General features: G+C 41.1%; 2 protein-coding genes across 2 annotated transcripts in view; both read right to left on the reverse strand.

Moving 5' to 3' along the window:
* LOC311042067 (regulator of chromosome condensation-like) overlaps positions 1 to 9,560 on the reverse strand; it is a 14,289-nt gene extending 4,729 nt beyond the window's left edge. Inside the window, exons 1-7 of the mRNA XM_084052607.1 lie at positions 9,474 to 9,560; positions 6,823 to 6,926; positions 5,060 to 5,247; positions 3,926 to 4,105; positions 2,995 to 3,091; positions 2,224 to 2,346; positions 1,444 to 1,584 (exon numbers count right to left, since the gene is read on the reverse strand). Of these exons, the coding sequence (XP_083908733.1) occupies positions 1,444 to 1,584; positions 2,224 to 2,346; positions 2,995 to 3,091; positions 3,926 to 4,105; positions 5,060 to 5,247; positions 6,823 to 6,913 (820 nt within the window). The 5' untranslated portion in view covers positions 6,914 to 6,926; positions 9,474 to 9,560. The remainder of the gene's footprint in view (positions 1 to 1,443; positions 1,585 to 2,223; positions 2,347 to 2,994; positions 3,092 to 3,925; positions 4,106 to 5,059; positions 5,248 to 6,822; positions 6,927 to 9,473) is intronic.
* A 3,168-nt stretch (positions 9,561 to 12,728) lies between these two features.
* phactr4b (phosphatase and actin regulator 4b) overlaps positions 12,729 to 19,769 on the reverse strand; it is a 43,965-nt gene continuing 36,924 nt past the window's right edge. Inside the window, exons 12-16 of the mRNA XM_084052354.1 lie at positions 19,575 to 19,630; positions 18,057 to 18,118; positions 17,086 to 17,223; positions 16,004 to 16,080; positions 12,729 to 15,476 (exon numbers count right to left, since the gene is read on the reverse strand). Coding sequence (XP_083908480.1) covers positions 15,461 to 15,476; positions 16,004 to 16,080; positions 17,086 to 17,223; positions 18,057 to 18,118; positions 19,575 to 19,630 — 349 coding nt within the window. The 3' untranslated portion in view covers positions 12,729 to 15,460. The remainder of the gene's footprint in view (positions 15,477 to 16,003; positions 16,081 to 17,085; positions 17,224 to 18,056; positions 18,119 to 19,574; positions 19,631 to 19,769) is intronic.

Consider the following 19,769-nt stretch of genomic DNA (forward strand, 5'->3'; position numbering starts at 1 on the left):
GCAGTAGAAAAAGTAACTCCCATTTTGTTACTTACGGTAAGTAAAAGTATCAATACTGCAATGGAGAAATACTCTGAGTAAAAGTCCGGTATAAAAAAAATACTTGAGTAAAAGTACCAAAGGTAAAAAGTACTCATTATGCAGAATGTACCGTTTCACAAGTTATCACATGCCTAAAAAAATCTTTTGAAAATAACGTATCTATAAGCTCAAACGCGTCGTGAGCCTGTTTAAATAGGGCTGAAGTCGTTAATGTATGTTTTGTAATAATCCAAATCTACAAAGTAACTACAGTTTTCTAATCATTGTAGTGGAGTAAAAAGTGCAACATTTGACCGAGATGTAGTGGAGTAGAAGTAAAAGTTGTCCTACAAATTGTACTTAGGTAAATGCACCTAGTTACTTTCCACCACTGTGGTGGTGTACCAAGACGACATTTAAAGTTACTCCCTTTAACCCTATACACTTAGCAAACTGGAAGCGAGTTGCATGTAGCTTTTTCAGTCTACACCAAATCTGTTTCCAAAAAATAGCCCCTTTATATTGCATATAATATATAAAGGTACAATTAATATTGTACCTTTAAGCTACAAGCTCACAACAATTTGGCAAATGTTCCCCACAGAATGTGGAGGCTGGGGTTCAAGTAAATGTCACAAATAAACTGGATAGAATGCAAGGAGGTTAACGGCAACATCTTCATTTAAATTGAATGAGAACTATTTCTACCTGTCGTCACTAAAGTCCTGTCTGATATATATACATTCTTGGAATGGACACATGTTCCAATTATTAAAACGTGCCAAGTTAGCCGATTGTTGCCAGAGCATCCTTTTATCCACAGGAATGTTGGCTGGAAATTCAGGAACCTCGCTCCCATCTCTCCAGATAGTAATACTACTGTTAGATCTGCTATTTTTGAAAAATCGTGAAAATTTGTGCAAATCTTTAAATATGCTATTTTTGAAAAATCGTGAACATTTGTGCAAATCTTTAAATATATATTTTTAAAGCAAACCGTAAAATATATTGTTCCAGGGACCCCCAGAAGCAAAGATTTGAGTTACAAATGTTTACTTTAAACAACTAGATAGATAGAGAGATAGATAGATACATACAGATATAGATAGATGATATATAGATATATTCAAAGATTTGCAAAAATGTTCATGATTTTTCAAAAATAGCACATCTACAAGCTCGTAGCGCGGCACTATGAGCTTGTATATCTGCTATTTCTGAATAGCCAAAGAAATCTTAAAATGACACAGATGCATTCCCGGTTTTAATGGGTTAAAAGACTCCCAAAGTTCCTTGCATTACTTTACGTCAAAAAAGGGGGCTATCGATATTGTCCTGTACCGACTATTTCCAGAACATGTACATACACCGATGAAATCACACAACCCGCAAAAACCTTTTGTGGCGGACCGACTCACTCACCAAGCTGGTGGTAATTTGACAATCCAAACCCGTACACATGGCCTTCTTTTGAAACGGCGAAAGTGAAGTAGGCTCCACAGAAGGCATCCACCAGCTGCACCTTGCCTTTGAATTTCACCACCTGGGGGGTCAGCAGCCGGCCTTAAATCAAATAAACACACAAGACAGCACATTATATTAAAAACATGACTTATTTTCAATCAATTACACAACCCATGAAGCCTTGAATTCATGGAGATTGTTTTTTTTTTTCGCGTCGCATTCCTGAATTGACCGGGTCATCGGTCAGTAGTCTCCTCCGGTAATCAAATTATTGGCTTAGGAATGTGACAAAAACTAAAAAAATCTCCATGAATTCAAGGCTTCATGAGGTGTGTAATTGATAGAAAATTAGCAATTTTTTTGGGGTGAACTACTCCTTTAAAGGCTGTGGTTTTCAAATGAAGGAGGCTAAATGACCGATAGTTTGAAACTAAATGGAGGGTCCCAGAGATAAAAAAAACAAAAACAATCGGGAGGTCAATTTTGTGTTTAATCCATTTTGGTTCTTTAAAAGATACTGTCCTTTTAACTGTTGGCAATAATATTGAATATTCTATTCGATGAGTTTCCAGAACTCATTGTTACTAGCTCCTGAGCAGGACCCCGATCAGGTCCTAGAGAACCTCATCTGAAACTGAGCCGTAGCGTTCTGGAAAACAAATCTAGAACGCATGCAATGCGTTTAAGACAGCGCGGTTCTCTTTAGTTCTTTAGTATTGGAAAACAGTCATGACTTACTCAGGCCCATTCTGCCTCCTCTGTTGGAGAACATCTCCGGCACCCTTCCCAGCTGGCCCTGCTCTCCACACCCTAGTGTGTACAGGTTCCCATCATTCGTCATCATCACCAGATGGTCATTACCTGGCGGGGGGAGAAATTAAGTGGTAAAGTGAACTGTCATGTCAAGTTTCTACGGCCATGTTTAGACGACGACGGTCTCTAGAGAAAATGGTAAAGTCCTGTTGTGTTCTCATTTTTTCCCCTGCGTTTAGACAGAGGCGCAACGGCGATTGAAAACGCTGTAGTGTGCATGCCAGGCACCGGTGATAGACCAGTCACGCATGCGTATTAACCACTTCCGTTCTACTTTCTGTCACAGCTGTTTGTTTACATGCACCAATGCAGCGTGGTTCTACGCAGGGTTGCCATGTCCGCTTATTTTAAGCAACTTTGGGCTTATTTTTCCTGTAAAGTTGCTTGTAAATATTGGTAGTTGTGGGTTGCGTTTTTTTGGGCTTGTCATGCGAATGTCAAATTATTGTATTTCTCTGCAGACCATCTGAATAAAAAAAATAATATATATATATATATATATATATATATATATATACACATACACACCAAATATTTCTATATAATATTCTATATCTTTTTGAAAATGGAAGATCTATAAGCTTACTCGATTCACCGACATGAGCGTGATTAAGTCGGTGAGAGGTTCTAAAAGTTGGTTTCGATGCATGTTTGGTTAATTGCCCAGCGGAGCCCCAACCTTAATGAAGCACATACCTGATGCAATCTTCACAACTGGCTCTTTGATGTGAAGTTTAACTGGAAGGCTACATTTCTCCATTGGCTCCAAAAGACCAATAACACCGTTGTTATCCTGAAACAAGCACAGGGTTGCCATGTTTAAGCACAAGGGGGTTCTGACATTTTATAGCAAGTTGAATTTGAACAGGCAGATAAGACCAAGGTTACGATTAACAGGTAGACTAGGGAAGATTAAGTTTAAGGTTAAGTAAGGTTAGGTTTTCTTCATTAAAACAATTCATTCTTAGTTACACAAGATACAGTACAAGAAAAAGACAGACATATATCGCTCTTTCCGACAACAAAAGGGTTAACCCTGTGATAGTTTTGTTTTTTGTTCATGTTTCCATTATAACCACAACCACCCCTGAAGGGAGAAGTGCGTCATAAAAACATAACATAAAAAAGTAAAACTATCTACAAGCTCAATCGGGTATTTTCACTATTTTGACCAGTTCTACTCGGGTTATAGTACTACTGTACCTCTTGAGTTTTTAGATATGTATATGTATTTGGCCGGCGCGCAGCGGTCCAGGCACCCTAGGCTGCAATGCCAGCCTGACAGCGTGTCGCGGGTTCGACTCCTGTTCCCGACGACTTTGCTGCGTGCCAAAAACAAATATTTAAAAAAAAATGTTTTGTTCTAGGGACCCCCACAAGCAAAGATTTGAGGTACAAATATCCGCTTTAAAAATACATATATTCAAAGATTTGCAAATCATTTCAAGAGGTTTCAAAAACAGCAGATCTACAAAAATCTATGAGCTTGTATATCTATTTTCTGAATAGCCAAAGAAATATAAAATGACACGGATGCGTTCCCGGATTGAAAGGGTTAATTCTTGTTGTTGAAAAGAGCCAAAACTAACAACAGAAGGAAAAAAAGGATAAGATGGGGCGTCCTCACTCTAAACGAGCCCCAGATGTAGACCACCCCGTCCTCTGTGAGAGCGGCGGTGTGGCTGTCCCCAGCAGACACCTGCACCACTTTGTGCTCAAGGACGACCTTCCCCGGGACCGATTCAGAGCCTTCCTCTGACGTCTCCCGACCCAGGGCACCCTCGTCGTTGCAGCCGAACGTGAACACCTACAAAAGAGGAAGCACAATAACATACAGTGAGTGAGTCTAACCGAAACGTACATACTGGCTGCCTTTTAATGCCATAGCCTTGACCACCTTGGAGGCTCGTGCAAAGGCGATGAAGTCATTTAGATAGCATGTTACGTAGACAAGACGCCAGGTCTATTTGTAGAACCTGGCATCCTATAGTGTGTATAGTTTCGATGTACAGATTTGTTGATATTATACGGTTTAGACCAGGGGTCTTCAACGTTTTTCAGGCCAAGGACCCCCTAGCTGAGAGAGATGAAGCAGGGACCCCCTACTCTATATTGTATAAAATTGTGTTTCAGATTTAAGTTTTTTTTTCACTTAGTCTGCTCTTTTTTCCCCTCTACACCTATAGCCGCTTTGCCAAAAATAGCAGATCTACAAGATCTCAACGCACTGCGAGGCGTTGAGAGCTTGTAGATCTGCTATTTTTGGCTAATGTTCCCCTCAGAAAAGGAATTCTAGGGTTCAAGTGGTTAAGGTAAAAAAAACGAAATCCTATCACACAAAGATTTGGCGGACCCCCTATAGTAGCTCTGAGGACCCCCTAGGGGTCCCGGACCCCCTGTCGAAAACCCCTGGTTTAGACTGATGATGTGTTCTTGGTTTACCTATGATCTACTAGATTACTATTGCTATGCATTTGATGTATTATCTCCTGTTTTCCTTGCTTACTGTAAATCGCTCTGGATTAAGTGAGTCTGATAATTGCCTAAATTGTAAATATACAGTATGTAGACCTCTTAGATGTATCTTTTGCCATGTTCCTTCCTTGCTCTCCCTCCTCTTGTTTTTGTCTTCCCTGAAAACTACAAATGATGGTATGTATATATATATATATATATATATATATATATATATATATATATATATATATATATATATATATATATATATATATAAATAAATGACTCATGACTTGTTGCTTACGCTTCCGGTTTCACTGACACACACGGTGTGCATGCCCCCGGCTGCCACTTGAACCACGCCTTCCTGCAGGGTGACCAGGGCCGGCTTTTTCCGTTCCATGGTGTTCTCTCCTAAGCCCAGCTGTCCCACGTCGCCCTGGCCCAGCACCAGAACCTCCCCCGGTTCTGTCCCGTGACTCCTGTGATGAACTGGAACACAGGGAGCAGAGAGAGAGTTAGTTCTCAAAACTTTACAGTGTCAAGGACCCCCAAATCGATAGATGGCCGCGGATCCCCATCGACTGCCTAACTGATGTTAAAAGCTGGATGGACTCTTAACTTCCTGAATCTTAACGAAAGCAAAACGTAAATAATAATCTTCGGCCGTGACATTCCATCCTCTGCGACCCCGGGCTCTTTCAACTCCAACATCCGTTCAGCTGTCAAAAACCTGGGCGTTACCTTTGACAGCACCTTCACTTTTGACAAGCAAATTAGCTCAGTTTTTCCAACTCGGACTCGTAGCCCAGGTTAACCCCTATCTCATTACATTACAGTCATTTAGTAGACGCTTTTATCCAAAGCAACTTACAATAAGTGCATTAAACATACAGTAGGTAGGCAAGAAAACTACTAATCACCATAAGTCTTAAGTCCATTCTCTTCTAAAACAAGCAACTAAGAGTGTACCTAGCGCCAAGGTAAAAGTGCAATATATCAGCTACCTACAGATGAGACGCATAGGAAAAACAAATGAGCAAGAGCTAAAACAAATAAGTGTATCAAGTAAACAAGATCTAATAAAACAAGAGCTCGTACAAATAAAATTGACAACAAGTAGGCAAGGCTAAGAGGAAGGGTCAGGGTAGTGTTTCCTGAATCCTGAAGAGGTGGGTTTTCAGCCTGCGGCCCGATAAACAATTGGAGATGGCAATTCATGCCTTCACTAGACTACTGTAACTACTTGTACACATTGAGTGGCATTGAGCAGTCCTCACTCGGTCGCTTGCAGCTGGTTCAAAGCGCAGCTGCTCGCCTCCTTTACACGCACAAAGAAACCCAATTTTAGCTACACTTCATTGGCTCCCTGTCAAGTTTAGAATTCATTTTACGGTTTTATGTGCTTTCGTGTGTTTATAAACCTCTACACGGGCTGGCCCCCTCATATACAGTATCTATCTGAACTTTTAGACGATTATACTCCAGCCAGAGCATTGAGGTCTGCCGACAAGCTGCACTAGATTGTTCCCACATAACTAGGCTAAAATGCAGGGGAGAGCGTGCCTTTGCTGCTGCATGCCCTGGGCTCTGGAATAGACAGCCCTTTACCATTAGAAGTGCCCAGTCTATTGAGGCTTTTAAATCTCTTCTTAACACTTATTTCTTTTCAATGGCCTTTGCTCACACCTGAGGTTATTGTACTTTTTTTATTGTGTTTTGATGCCATGTGGGTGCATATGCATAATGCTTTTATTGACGCTTTGATTTTACTGTGTACAGCACTTGTGGTCAATCTCGAGTGTTTTAAATGTGCTCTAAAAATAAAGCTTGATTTGATTTGCCCACCCATCTGACCACGTTAACACGGCAGCCGAATGGCACCACATGATGTAGTGCAAGAGCTATTCAAACTAATCGATATTTCAGCCGATCTACAAACTCACAATGTGTCTCATCGCCACACGTGGCAAGTTTGTTAGTTCTGCTATTTTCACACACTAAAAAACAATACAAAAAATATAAATATACGCACATCCCAGAGGTCTGAAGCATAAATGACGTTACCTTTCACTCTCTTCTGACTCTCTTCATCATCCGATGGGGCCGCTCTCTTCCTTGGAGTCTTGGAGGGAGTCTTGGACTTTTTAGCAGGCATTATGGCAACAAACCTTGAGCAGAAAAACACAACAAGAGTACAATGGTGAGTTCGGAATTATGTAAAATAATAATAAACTTTATTTATAAAGCGCTTTTCGAAAACAGTGTTACAAAGTGCTTTACAGTGCCAAGATAAAAAAAAACATCCATAGTATCCAACAAGTCAATTAAAACATATAGATAAAATAAAACCAAAGCATATACATACAAACATACATACATTATGTATTGAAAGTAACACAATTGAGACAACCAAATGTGCAAGGTAAGGGTACTAAAATCTAAGGAAAGGCCTTGGTATACAAATACGTTTTCAGGAGCGATTTAACTGAACTGATTATATGAATCGATTATCCAGAACAACCTACAATAAACAAGGTATTATCCAGAACAACCTACAATAAACAAGGTATTATCCAGAACAACCTACAATAAACAAGGAAAATAATCACATAAGACACAGTCTATTCACTAGTCAGTGCCTTTGTCTAAGAGAATTCGGTTGTTAAGACGTGACGCTGCGCCCCGCTAGATTAACTTCCGGGTCCAAGTGTGTATTTTCCCAATATGCGCAGTGCTGTGTCCCTCGCTGTTTTAACAGATCTGAGACTAAAATAACGACTAAAGTGTCATTCTACCGCTTTCCTGGCAACGACAAAGAGGAAATCGTTTTTTATATACATCTATATATAAATATATATATATATATAAATAAATATAAAAAATATATATTACAATGTTAATAATAATAACAAATAAATTGGGGAACTGGGGACCCCCCACCCTGACAAGCACTTGGAACTGTAGGCATTACAATTAGTTTGACTCGGTTCCACAGATAACTACTGGCTCACAACGCCTCCCACTGTGAGGCGTTGTTGTGAGCTTGGAGATCGGCTATTTTCACAATGTCTGCCTCTTTCTTACGGAATATTTGACAATGTATTCAATTTGGTATTAAAAGATCTTAAAAGTCATACAATTTTCACTTTAGAAATATGCAGATACTCTGTATACACTTATACAGTATGATGGTTTGTTTACTGTTGAGTGAGAAAACAATGTTGCACAATAAGCTAAACATCTGGACACCCCCAAAATAATTTGGGGACCCCCCTGGGGGTCCAGACCCTCAGTTCGGGAACCACGGCCCAAAGCAAGACATGGGGTGGGGGGAGACATGTCATGCAAGTTACGGAAGCCTGAACATTTGGATCTGTGGCGTCAGACATCATTAATAGACTGAACCTGTTAACAACACGTGTCCACAAATATAATGACCCCAGAAGCAGCGACTGACCAGATGACGTTAGACCTCAAAAAGCTGTCAGTCAGACACACACACACTTCCTTCCATGGTGTCTTTCACCCTGTAAGGCAGCTGTTTAGGAACTTGCACTGCAAAAAATACCAAATGGACACTGCTAGACTGACCCCTTGTAACCCTGGACCAGTGGTTGTCTATAGAACTGCTCTCTAGAGCAATGGTTCTCAAACTTTTAAATTTCACGGTCTCCCCTTAACTCTGGCAGCATACAAATGGAACCAAATGGACCCTAACGGGTCCATTTGGTTCCATTTGTATACTGTCAGAGTTACAGACTTGTAAGGGTACATTTAGACCTCCCAAAGGGGACGCTGAGACTCCCCTGGAATCCACTTTGAGAACCACTGCTCTAGAGTGTAAACAATGTCCATTTAGTAACATTTGACAGGTGTGGGGGAATTGGCACTTATGCTGGAACCCTCTGGCCAGAAGAACACTGGACTCAAGCATCTGGTCTGTCCATTGTGTCCAATGTGACTGGACTGGACAGCTCTCAGAGTTAAATTACCTCTAAGGGTTTTACAGTGTAGAAGGAAGGACTCCTGTACAATGCAGCCCTTAGTGAAAGTAGGACAGATGTTGTCAATCACACGTGGCTTTAACAGCTACATTAAAGCTACATTGTGATCCACTCACATACGTTATAATAACATCATGTTCACACACTGCTGACCACACAGAGCTGTCATTACAACAACCCTGTTATTCAGGCTAACGAGCTAACATTAGCTAACATCATGTGTCCAGTAGTTATACACACGCGATGCTAGTCAGTGTTGCCATGTCCGCTTATTATAAGAGACTTTGGACTTGTTTTTTTCTGTATAATAGCTTGTGAATATTCCTCATTGCGTTTTTTTTTTGGCTTGTTTTTAAGTGTAGTTTCTTATTCAGGCTTGCTGTGTGGTGTCAAATATCCCACGCATACGCAAATGTCCGATGCATACAGGTTTAAATTGCTCTCATGTGGCCCAGACTCCCAGAGTCGCTTCTTTTGGGCTCGTTTTCACAGAAACGGCTGCTTGTTTCTCTCGTACGATCTGGCAACGCTGATGCTTACGACGGCTAAGTTAGCTCGCTAGCCGACAGCAGCGTTAGCATTAGCATGATGAGAATGAATGAATGAATGAATACATTAACGACTGAAACGACACACAGAGACATAGTATGTTGATGAAGCGGGTTGTGGTGAGGGTGTGTAGTTAGTAAGCAGTGTGTGTGTTATTCTTACCTGGGAGAGTTGTGTGTGTGTTTGTTTTGTAGTGAGTGTGTAGTCTACGTGCTGAGGCTTGTGTTCCCTTCCCGGCATGCACCGCTGTCAGAGGAGACCACGCGCGTTTTTGATGAGACCACGCCCCCTTCCTCTGTGTCAGTTTGTGGAATAAATACTCACATGTTTTACTTATAGGTAAAAGTATCAATAAGGAGAAATACTCTGTTACAAGTCAAATTCCAGTATTCTAAATGTACTTGAGTAAAAGTACAAAAGTATTGGCATCAAAATGTACCTAAAGTACCAACAGTAAAAGTACTCATTGTGCAGAATGTCCCATTTCACAAGTTCAAATGTTTCATCCATCATTTCAAATCTTTCGGGAAAAAAATAGCAGATCTACAAGCTCAGATGTGTCACAAAAATAGCAGATCTACAAGCTCACAATGGTTCCGATGCAACACATTGTGAGCTTGTAGATTGTGCTATTTTGCTATTTTCAAATGGCCGAAATATATAAAGGGCTGAAGGGTTTATGTATTTTTTTTTATAATAGTCATCTAAATCTACAAAGTAATTAGTGAATACACAGGATCCCAATTAGAAAAAAGCCATAGTGCTGTCTTGGGTTTAGTCCTTTAGCATCCATTTGTATAGAACTGTACTTTCTGTGCTTTTTTTGCAAACTGTTAAAGGACGACTTCACCACTTTTCAACATATCTTCATATAATATGTCCTCACTAATGCTCATGTTAAACTAGTAAAGAAAAATTCTAATCAGTCTGTGTCTCAGAGGAGGGCTGTAGACAGTTCAGAAATCCTCATGTACTCAATTCATATTGTACGTATTTCTCATGCCAATAAAGCTCCTTTGAATTGAATTGAATTGAATTGAATTGAACAGAACTGAGGGGTGAGAGGTGGGGGGGACCATAGACCTTAATAAAAGATAGGAACAGCAGGGGGTCTTTGATTGAGAAAGGCTGTCCCAGTCAGCTGTCAGGGGGTGGGGGATGAAAACGGCCATATTTTAAAGACGTAATGCAATCAACTTCCAATGACAATGTAACTATAATGTAATTATACATTTTCAATCTGGACTGATAGATGGGCTACTTATTTTTCACAATCTGATTATGTAATCCCAATTACATGTATTCAGTTATACCCAACAACAACATAACATATTCTGTTATAATATAAGGAGGGTTTTCCATTTTAGTTTGTATAGAGAGCCTCTTTTCTTTCAGCAGTAAATCTTGGAGAGAGGTTTCTTTTAGAGAAGACATGATCACCACTTTTGTAGAGCATCATGGAATTAGAGAGGGTTTGTGAAAAAAGATAAAGAAACTATATGTACAATATGCACTAGCCTATATGTTTCAATGGAGGCTAGGAATATGAGTTTAAAAAAACAAAAACAAGAAACAAATGTCCAGATCAGTTGTTCATGCTTAGAATGCACAGATATGATGCCCACCTTTTTGACAAAAATATGAATGGTTGAATGTTTTTTGATACAGAATGTAATTTAATTCATATACTGTACCATAAAGGGTCATTTGTTGATCATTATGGTTAGGCAGTGCCATCTGGTGTATATGTTTCTGTTAATTGGAGATTATTGTTAAAGCCCATCTTTTAATGCCAAATAATTGTCAAAGACCTGACTTTTACAAATCTTACAAAAGTTGATGCCCTCTGCTTTTACGGCCCAGTTCTGGCATGGATCTATATTTCTGCATGTCATGTATTGAATGGTTGTTGAGATGTTGTGATCACATTCTTTTTATGATGTACTGAATGACTCTAGTCATTCTTTAAGCCTCCAAGTAGAGACAACCAATATCATGTTGTCGTGACATAACCTTGTCAGCAGGTGTCGCTAAGACCTCACATTCTCGTGTTGTGTATGGCCTACAATGCACAGAGCACAGAGGATTTCCTAGCAGTAGCATTTTAGTTTTTGTTATAGTCCCTTGCATTTGTGATCAGCTTTTCCTTTTCTTTGTGGTCTAGACTAGGAAAATAGGCATTGGGCAGAGGAAGCTGTATGTATCGGTATTGTGTGGTTCATCATTCTCTTGCCATTTTCCCATCCCTAGCTTGTGTCTTCTGGCTGGACTAGGGTGACCATAATTTTTCAAAACCCCAAACCGTTAATCACTGAAATCAGATAAAAAAATAAAATAAAATAAATAGCCAATCTACATGCTCACAACATGTTGCATTGCAGTGTGTTACTGCAATTGTTGACAATTGCTTTGACGTTTCTGGGAAATGTTGTTTATTTTCCCCTGGTGTTTTCATCAGGATGGGGGGCAATTATTCTAGCACTTGGCACACCTAGTGACTGCACCTTTCAACAGAACATCTAAAGCACTCAAAACAAGTGTTACTGTATTTGAACTTTTGAAAACCGGGACAGTTTGGTAGTGAATGCTGAAAACCGGGATTTCTTTAATTATGAACTCTAAAACACTCAAATGTCCTGCGTAGGACAGGGTAGGTAGGTTATGACTGGTGTTACTGTATTTTAACACCAGTCATAATGGTGGTACATGGAGAGACAAATATTATTTGAGGTAGAACGACTGTTTTAGAGATATTTGTCAGGACTCGGGACACCCAGCTTGTACAATCCCGGGCCAAACCGGATTGTCTGGTCACAGAGGAAGCTGTTGACCCCCCCCCCCCCCCCATACATATTGTTATAAAATTGTGTTGCAGATTGAATATATTTCATACTGTAGCTTCATAGACTTGTTTGACAGCAATATCATCAGTGTATGTTAGATTCATGTTAATGTGTGTTTTCAGACATTTAACCACTTAAACTGTCAATACTTAATAAACTTGACCTTAGACTCTGTTGATCTGCTCTTTTCCCCTCTACAACAAACTACTTTGCCGAAAATAGCCGATCTACAAGTGAGCTTGTAGATCTGCTATTTTTGGCTAAAGTTCTCCTCAGAATAGGGATGCTAGGGTTCAAGTGGTTAACATAAAATAAATATCCTATCGCTTAATGATTTGGCGGCCTCGCTGTAGTAACTCTGAGGACCCTCTAGAGGTCCCGGACCCCCTGTTGAAGACCCCTGCTCTAGATTCAATGTATCAGTAATGTGAGTGTGGTTCGTCTGTCTCCAACATTTTCCCATCCCTTTGTCTTGTCTCGCCTGGATCCCGTCCACTCTCCAACTGGACCAGAACATGGCCAAAAGTGCCTGACCAAAAGCCACGTGACCACAACTGCAAACACAAGACTTCAGGAATTTTAAGATTTTTAATTAGATCCAGATGTGACTATTTACAACTAAAAAGAAAATAACTCGGGTTACTAAAATTCCACATTCAATTTAAAAAAAGAACTCCTTAGTTGTTTTTGTTGTTTTTTACAGAAAAGGTACTTTCATATTCCCATTCTTGTAGCATTTTAACCATACACTAATATTTCTGTGCTTAAAAAAATAGCAACCTATAATACTTTTTCAATATATTTAAAATGTTCTTTTCCAAATAATAGGAAGACAAGATATACACAAGCATCAGTTAAACCACATCATCATCCTGTACACAGCAAAGAGAACCCTGTCATCTACTGGCATCACCTCTGCAGTTTCACAAACGTCCTGCTAAAAATGGCTCCCTGTCGGCCTCTGGTTCATATCTAGATGTTTTGTTTAATCCCTGATCTCCACTCACTGCACCGAGACATTCTGTTAACTTCCAGAACATTTAAAACTTCTAGTATAGCTACAACTAGCACAACCCTATCGTTGACAACGGCTACAATTTTGCATTGCATGTTTTTGACGTTTCTTTTTTAAAGGGAAGTACAAAAAAAACTCATAGAAAAGTATAAATGAAGAATGATTCTCCTGACCCCAATGCACTGGGATTCTGTGTTGGCTCATGCAGGGGATTTTGCAGAATTCAGTAATATGAGAACAAGCGTTCTACACAGTCCTTTAGGCAATAGAGGTTATCCTGGCAACGTGGTCTGACCTTTCCTATCACTAAAAGGGCAGTTCACACAAAAACACGATAACTGCAACTGTAACGATAACAATAACAATATGTGAGTGTCCACACTGATGTATGATAATTTTCTGTAAACAGTGAGAAACGCCCACGGCAGGGGTCATCAATATGTGTCTGTGGAAAAGACTTGGCCTTGTCCGGGCAAATCTTTGATTTTCTTTTGCACACCATTATAATGTTCTTATTTTGATCATAAGACCCAAGTCTACAGGTTTCTTTCAGAATATGTATGACACCGATTTATTATGACACTATGGCACATTAGAAGTCCACTAGTACTAGTGGTTATCAAACGTTTTATTTGCGAGGACCCCCATAACACTGAGAGTGTTCAAATGAAACCAAATGGACATGTAGGGTCCATTTGGTTTCATTTGATTTAACTTTTTTTTTTTTTATATGGTCATTCATGGCTAGCTAGCTCTTTATGTGTTTCTAGTAACAGTATTGTCCGCTCATTTTGTATGTCCATGGCGGAGATGGAATTTTGACAAAAATGTCCACCACAAGCCAGCATGGCGATGACCCCTGGACCCTGGGCAGAACATCAGAGGGAGCTCCACTGATCTCATTCCCCCCAGACTCGGCACAAACATGGGGATGAATTCATTCTACTATTATGCCACCAAAATGTGGAATGCCCTACTAACAGCCATCGAAAAGTGCGACTCCCTACTGTCCTTCAAAACCGCCATAAAAGCGCACCTGTCTGCAATTTGCAACTGGACCTTGACAAGTCTTCTATTCTTCTTGCCTAAAGAAATTTCAGTGTGAGCTGATAATAAAGCAATATCGTATCGTTAGAGTTATCGTGCTTGGTGTGGACGGCGCTTTAGCTTGAAGCTCCAAATGGCCACCTCACATCACAACCATAAATACAGGCAAGCCAAACAATAAAAACAAAACAAAAGAAGGCTCAAATAAAAGCTGTCACTAGTCACGTGATCAGAATTACGATATAAAATATCTTTGTGCATTACAGATTTTTTTTTGTTTTTGTGTTTTTGTTATAGGATCTCTCAGAGTCTCAGTCTAAAAGGGATCACAGCAATCTATACACAATTACACAGAATTACACACAATAATCCCAGAGCTTGTCCAGTCATCATCAATGGCACGTCCCAGTCAGTCTTCATTCTCCTGTCCTTTAGTCTCTATAACCTATTATGACTGTGTGTATTATTATTGTCACCGTCATTATTATTATCATTATTATCATTATTATTATTATTATTACTATTATTACCATATGTTATTATGTCAACAACATGAGTTAGCTGTGCCATACAGAGTAAAAGCAGGAACAAGGCAACATAGAATGAGGCGGCGTTAAGCCCGATTTACACTTCCGTAGCGCGACGGCATCGCGCGCCGACAATACCCGACCTACAAGCCCGCGGCGCGTTGCAGATGCGACGCGCCGTGAGCTTGTGGGTCGGGTATTTCCTGCGCGCGACACCGCCGTGCGACGGAGCGCAAACCAGGCTTTAAAGGTTTGTGATTCGAAACACGGTCCCTGAGGGATACCACATATCAGCAGAGCGCGGACAGAAGGTCCTCTCCCAGACCAAGGGGATTGGATCCAAGTCCTCTGCCAGCCAACCCCCTCCGCCGGTTTGTTGGCACGTGGTCCCCCCCTCCTACCACACTCCTGTCCCATCCGTCCGTCCGTCCGTCCGGGAGAAATACTGCATCTGTTCCGCTCCACCTCCACCTCCCGTTTTAGAGAAAGCAACGTAAGCGTTAGAGGTCGATGGAAGGAGGAAAGGGAGGAGCGTTCCTGTTTGTATGTTTGTTTGTTTGTTTTTTTCTGTCGGTTCCAGGTCGTCCCTGATGTTTCTGTTACTGTACATTCACAAATGTAATAAAAACGGGGGCGGTCCGTTTTTAGCAGAGCGACTCCTCAGCGAAGACCCAGCTGGCCGGCATGTAAGTGCTTCGTCGTCCAGGAGGAGGGAGACTAAGGTCGATGGAACCTGGAGAGAAAGGGTCATTTAATGTTGTAACAGACATACACAGTAGGGATGGGACGATACGAAAGTTACACGTCACAATTATTGTGGAAAGAATTATGCTGATTAACGATATTATCCCGATGATCAAAATATGCTTAAATCTTAAAATGCCACTTTTGTTAACCACTTGAACCCCCAGCATACCTATTCTGGGGGGAACGTTCTCCAAAAATAGCCGATCTATAAACTCTGTGAGCTAGTATATCTGCTATTTTTGGCGAATTGATTTGTGTAGGGTGAAATAAGAGCGTACTAAATGCTCTCTTTACAAGTCCGTTTTATCAAGTAAAGAGGGTTTAAGTGGTGCTGAATTTGTAACTCAACAAAAGCTAATTCATCTGTATGTGACAGAGGACAATTTCACCATAAATCAAAATCTCTGTGATACTATTATTGTGAGCGTTTTATCACGATAAACGATTATCGTCCCATCCCTAATATACAGGTTCTAACAGAGAGCCCACTGATAAATGGTAGGACATATGTACCGTGTATAGATTCTGCTCTCCTCGTGAACTTCCATTTCAGTGCTCTTATAGTCGTTGAGCTCTTTCCGGATGGCAGCCTAAAACAAAGAGCAGAAACACACACCTGGGGTCATCACTCAAGGCAAGGCATGGCAAGTTTATTTGCATAGCACATTTCAACAAGGCAATTTAATGTGCTTTACATTAAGCAAAAGAAACACACATTAAGCTAAATAAACACATTATAAAAGGACATTTGAATTCAGTTGAAAAGGAAGGAGAAAAAAAAGAAATAGAAGTAGTAAAAGAAAAGACATCTCCTTAATAGGAAGCACCTATTCAGGACACATAATAAGCCTAATATTACTTTTAAATCTCAAAGGCAGCTGCCTTTTTATGAAACCTACCGTCCCTATTCATGGGAGACCATTTGGCTTGTGTTAAGTGAGCTTGTATATGGGCTAATGTTGACTAAAAGGTTTGGTGTAGAGGGAAAAAAGGTGCGGACCAAGAGGAGACCCCAAGTATATAGGGTTTAAGTGGTTACATTTGGGCTTAAAGGACCATAGGGAGGGGAAAGAGGAAACAGCCAGGGAAACAGAAGGGCCCAGCGTGTCGAGGTGTCCATGAGCAAGACACTTAACTCCCCTAGCTGCTCGCCCCCCCAGCACTCAATATGACCACCTGAGCAGCCATCAGTTGGGTGAAGCTGAAACTGAATTTCCCCTGTGGGATTAACACGGTCTACATTAGTATCATTACTTGACATATAATTGAGATAAATAATTCGAAACAGTGAAAATCGTTGTTTTCTGCCAAAAATCATGTTATCGTATTGGAATGCAAGTGTAGATGGATTTGACTAAAGACTAAAGAAGACCGAATATAGTCCCTGGATGAAAGATTGATTTCATGAACAAAATGAAAATAAAATGACTTCTTAACAGCGACATAATCATCAGCCAGAAGAGCAGATCATTAGAAGGAGGGTTTATCACCTCTTTATTAAAAAACATAGATCACCGTGGGAAACGCCGAGTATTCACTATTTGAATGACTAACATTTAAGCTGTTTGAAAAGACGTGACAAAATGAGCGATTACCTTGTCAGCAGGGGTCAGCTTGGTCCACGGCTTCTCTGCCCTGCGGTCGTAGTCGTGTGCGTTCGTCACTTCGACGTACTCGTGGAATCGCAGGATCTTCCGGGCCTGGAGCTCTGCCACGGTGGGTCTTTGACTCAGCTAGTCAGACAGGGGGGACAGGACCACATGGCGTCAGAGACATACTACTATACATGGGATCATCACACAATTCTACGTGGGCTTAATGGCACTTTACAGCATGTTTTTAATATTATATATATATCGTCTCTGTCGGGTGGAAACCTCATTATGTCCAAAAACTATTACTTTTCAGGATTCAAATTCAAAAATGGCAAAAGCAGCAGATCTACGAGCGGCTTCGCGCCGCGTTTCGAGCTTGAGGATCTGCCGGTGAGGAGCCCCCAGCGGGAGGATGTAGCGTCTCTCCGTGCTACGTCTTCCCATTCAACATTCCCCGCTGAGAGGCGGCGCCCCAGCCCGCAGGAGTATGTACAGTGACAAATATCACTGTGTCCGCCCGGCTTCCCTCCCCCCGAACAAGGCCAATTGTGTTCATATAAAGACACTCGGCAAGTGGGATGGTGGGCACTACTTTACCCCTTGTGCCACCCGAGCGCTCGACTTTACGGCTTTTACACGCACTGCTTTTCTGGCCTGTGTGTTGAACAATGCCAAGGACACTGGCACGGGTCACTTTACAGTTGTGTAACACGCACACAGATGTTTAAAATATATGTTTATAACCTAGGAGTATAAACCTTGCACACAACACCTTCAAGCACCTTAAGCACTAGGACAATGGTCAAACTGCTCTCCTTCTTGATTCTTTCCTTTGTTGTTGCTTATTTTACTTAATATGATTGATGCTCAGTTTGGGAAACAGGCCACACATTGGATTTGGGCTGCCTTTGGAATGCCAGTCTGAACAGGGCCTATAGATCATTGTAAAGCTGTGTGCGTTTTGCCCTTACCTTCCTAGTCAGCCTCCGTTTGATCTCTCTGACTTCGGCTTGTCTGTCAGCCGGATTCTTGGCTGTGAAGAGAACAAAATAATGAAAAATCAGATCTTAATTTAGACCCACCGTGTCTAAAAGTAGCCATCAAAGCACATTTTATCCAGTCTTCAAAAGTGGAACTCTTGCTTACATCAATGTGAGGTGATCTTTGATTTTGTGTTCTTACAAATGGAGAGAAAAAAGCTTGTGTGTTTCTAAGTGTGGCATTTTATTTACAAAATAGTCGTAATCCACCAACAAACACACCAGTAGGGATTTGAGCGAAGAGGCAATATAAAAGACCAAAGGTTCGACTGGTTATTTAAACCGGAACCAAGACCCGCTGCAATGGTGTCCAAGCAGGACTTAAACCAAGATGCCCCTTGGCAGGAGGGAGAAGGAGAATCAGTGGGAACAAATCTGTGGAATGTGAGTATCTGGGTTGTAAGGCCAGCTACCCGGGTTTGTTTGGAAGGCAACGTTCTCTCGTAGTTGGAGCTGAACTGGTCGATATCTTGAAAGCCTAAATCTTGCAGAGAGAGTCTCAGTGGGATCTGTATTGTTGGCTTCGGTGCTTGTGTCATCCCGGTGATGTCGCTGTGAGTCAGTCATATCCATATATGGAGTCCCGAGGTCGGTCATGCCAAAAGATAAGAGTCTATGATGTCAGGCTTGGATGTTTCAGTTATCTCCATATATGGGGTTCACCGTTCCAGGCATCCTGAACACGGTCTAACTCGCCGTGGTATCCATTTACGACTAATGCTGGCAAGCAAGTATGCTTGGAAACGTTCTTTTACAGGTAACTTTTCCAAATATTTCTTGGTTCACCCATTTGTAACGGGTGAGTTTGGTTATAGCTGTAGACTCTCCGAGTTAAACTAACGGTCAGGACTTTACAGTGTAGGTCAGTGGTTTTCAACCTTTTCTGAATGAGAGCCCACTTGAAAACAATCAATTGATTGTGGTCCACCTTGGATCAATGGAACCTACGTACAAGTAGGTGTAGTAAACTTTAAGCTCTTATTAATTGGTATCGCTTTTTAATATTAAAGTTATACTAGTCCATCCCCGTCATTTCCACCCACCGTCAATTCTGGCTATGGGACTGCAACCACGAATACTACAGATCCCATAGTCTGCGAGGACCGTTCACAAAAACGCTAATAAACAACTTAAATATGGGAAAAGTGAAACACTGGCTTGATGACTCTCCTCATTATGCCAATGGTCAATGGGTGCAAGTTCAGATCAATTGGTCAACCTACTGAGGAGAAAACGCGGTTCCAGACAAACAGAGGTCTCTTTATTTTATAGCAGGATAAGATAGGATTATCAATAAAATCGTAGTGTTATTTAGGGGGTCCACTTGCAATACCCTCGCCGCCCACAGGTTGAGAACCAGTGTGTATAGGTAGCATTGGCCTGGGGTCGGTTATTTGTTTGAGGGAAAGGAAAGGCTGAGATGTTTGAGGACCAACAGGAGGAACTTACGTGGAAGGATGTTTCTCTGCTCCAGCTCCTCAGCCGTGGGCCTCTGGCTGAGACGTCTGCAGGAAAAACAGGAACGCTATTTTTAAAAAGGCCTTCATCACTTTGTCACACAGGCAAAGAAGTAGGCCAAATAAAATGTATGAAACCAATCCCTTGACGTGGCTATTTTCGGTGTAACAGCACGTTTGCCTCGCT

Source organism: Gymnoscopelus microlampas, assembly GCF_963454915.1.
Source record: "Gymnoscopelus microlampas genome assembly, chromosome: 3".
Lineage (NCBI taxonomy): Eukaryota > Metazoa > Chordata > Actinopteri > Myctophiformes > Myctophidae > Gymnoscopelus > Gymnoscopelus microlampas.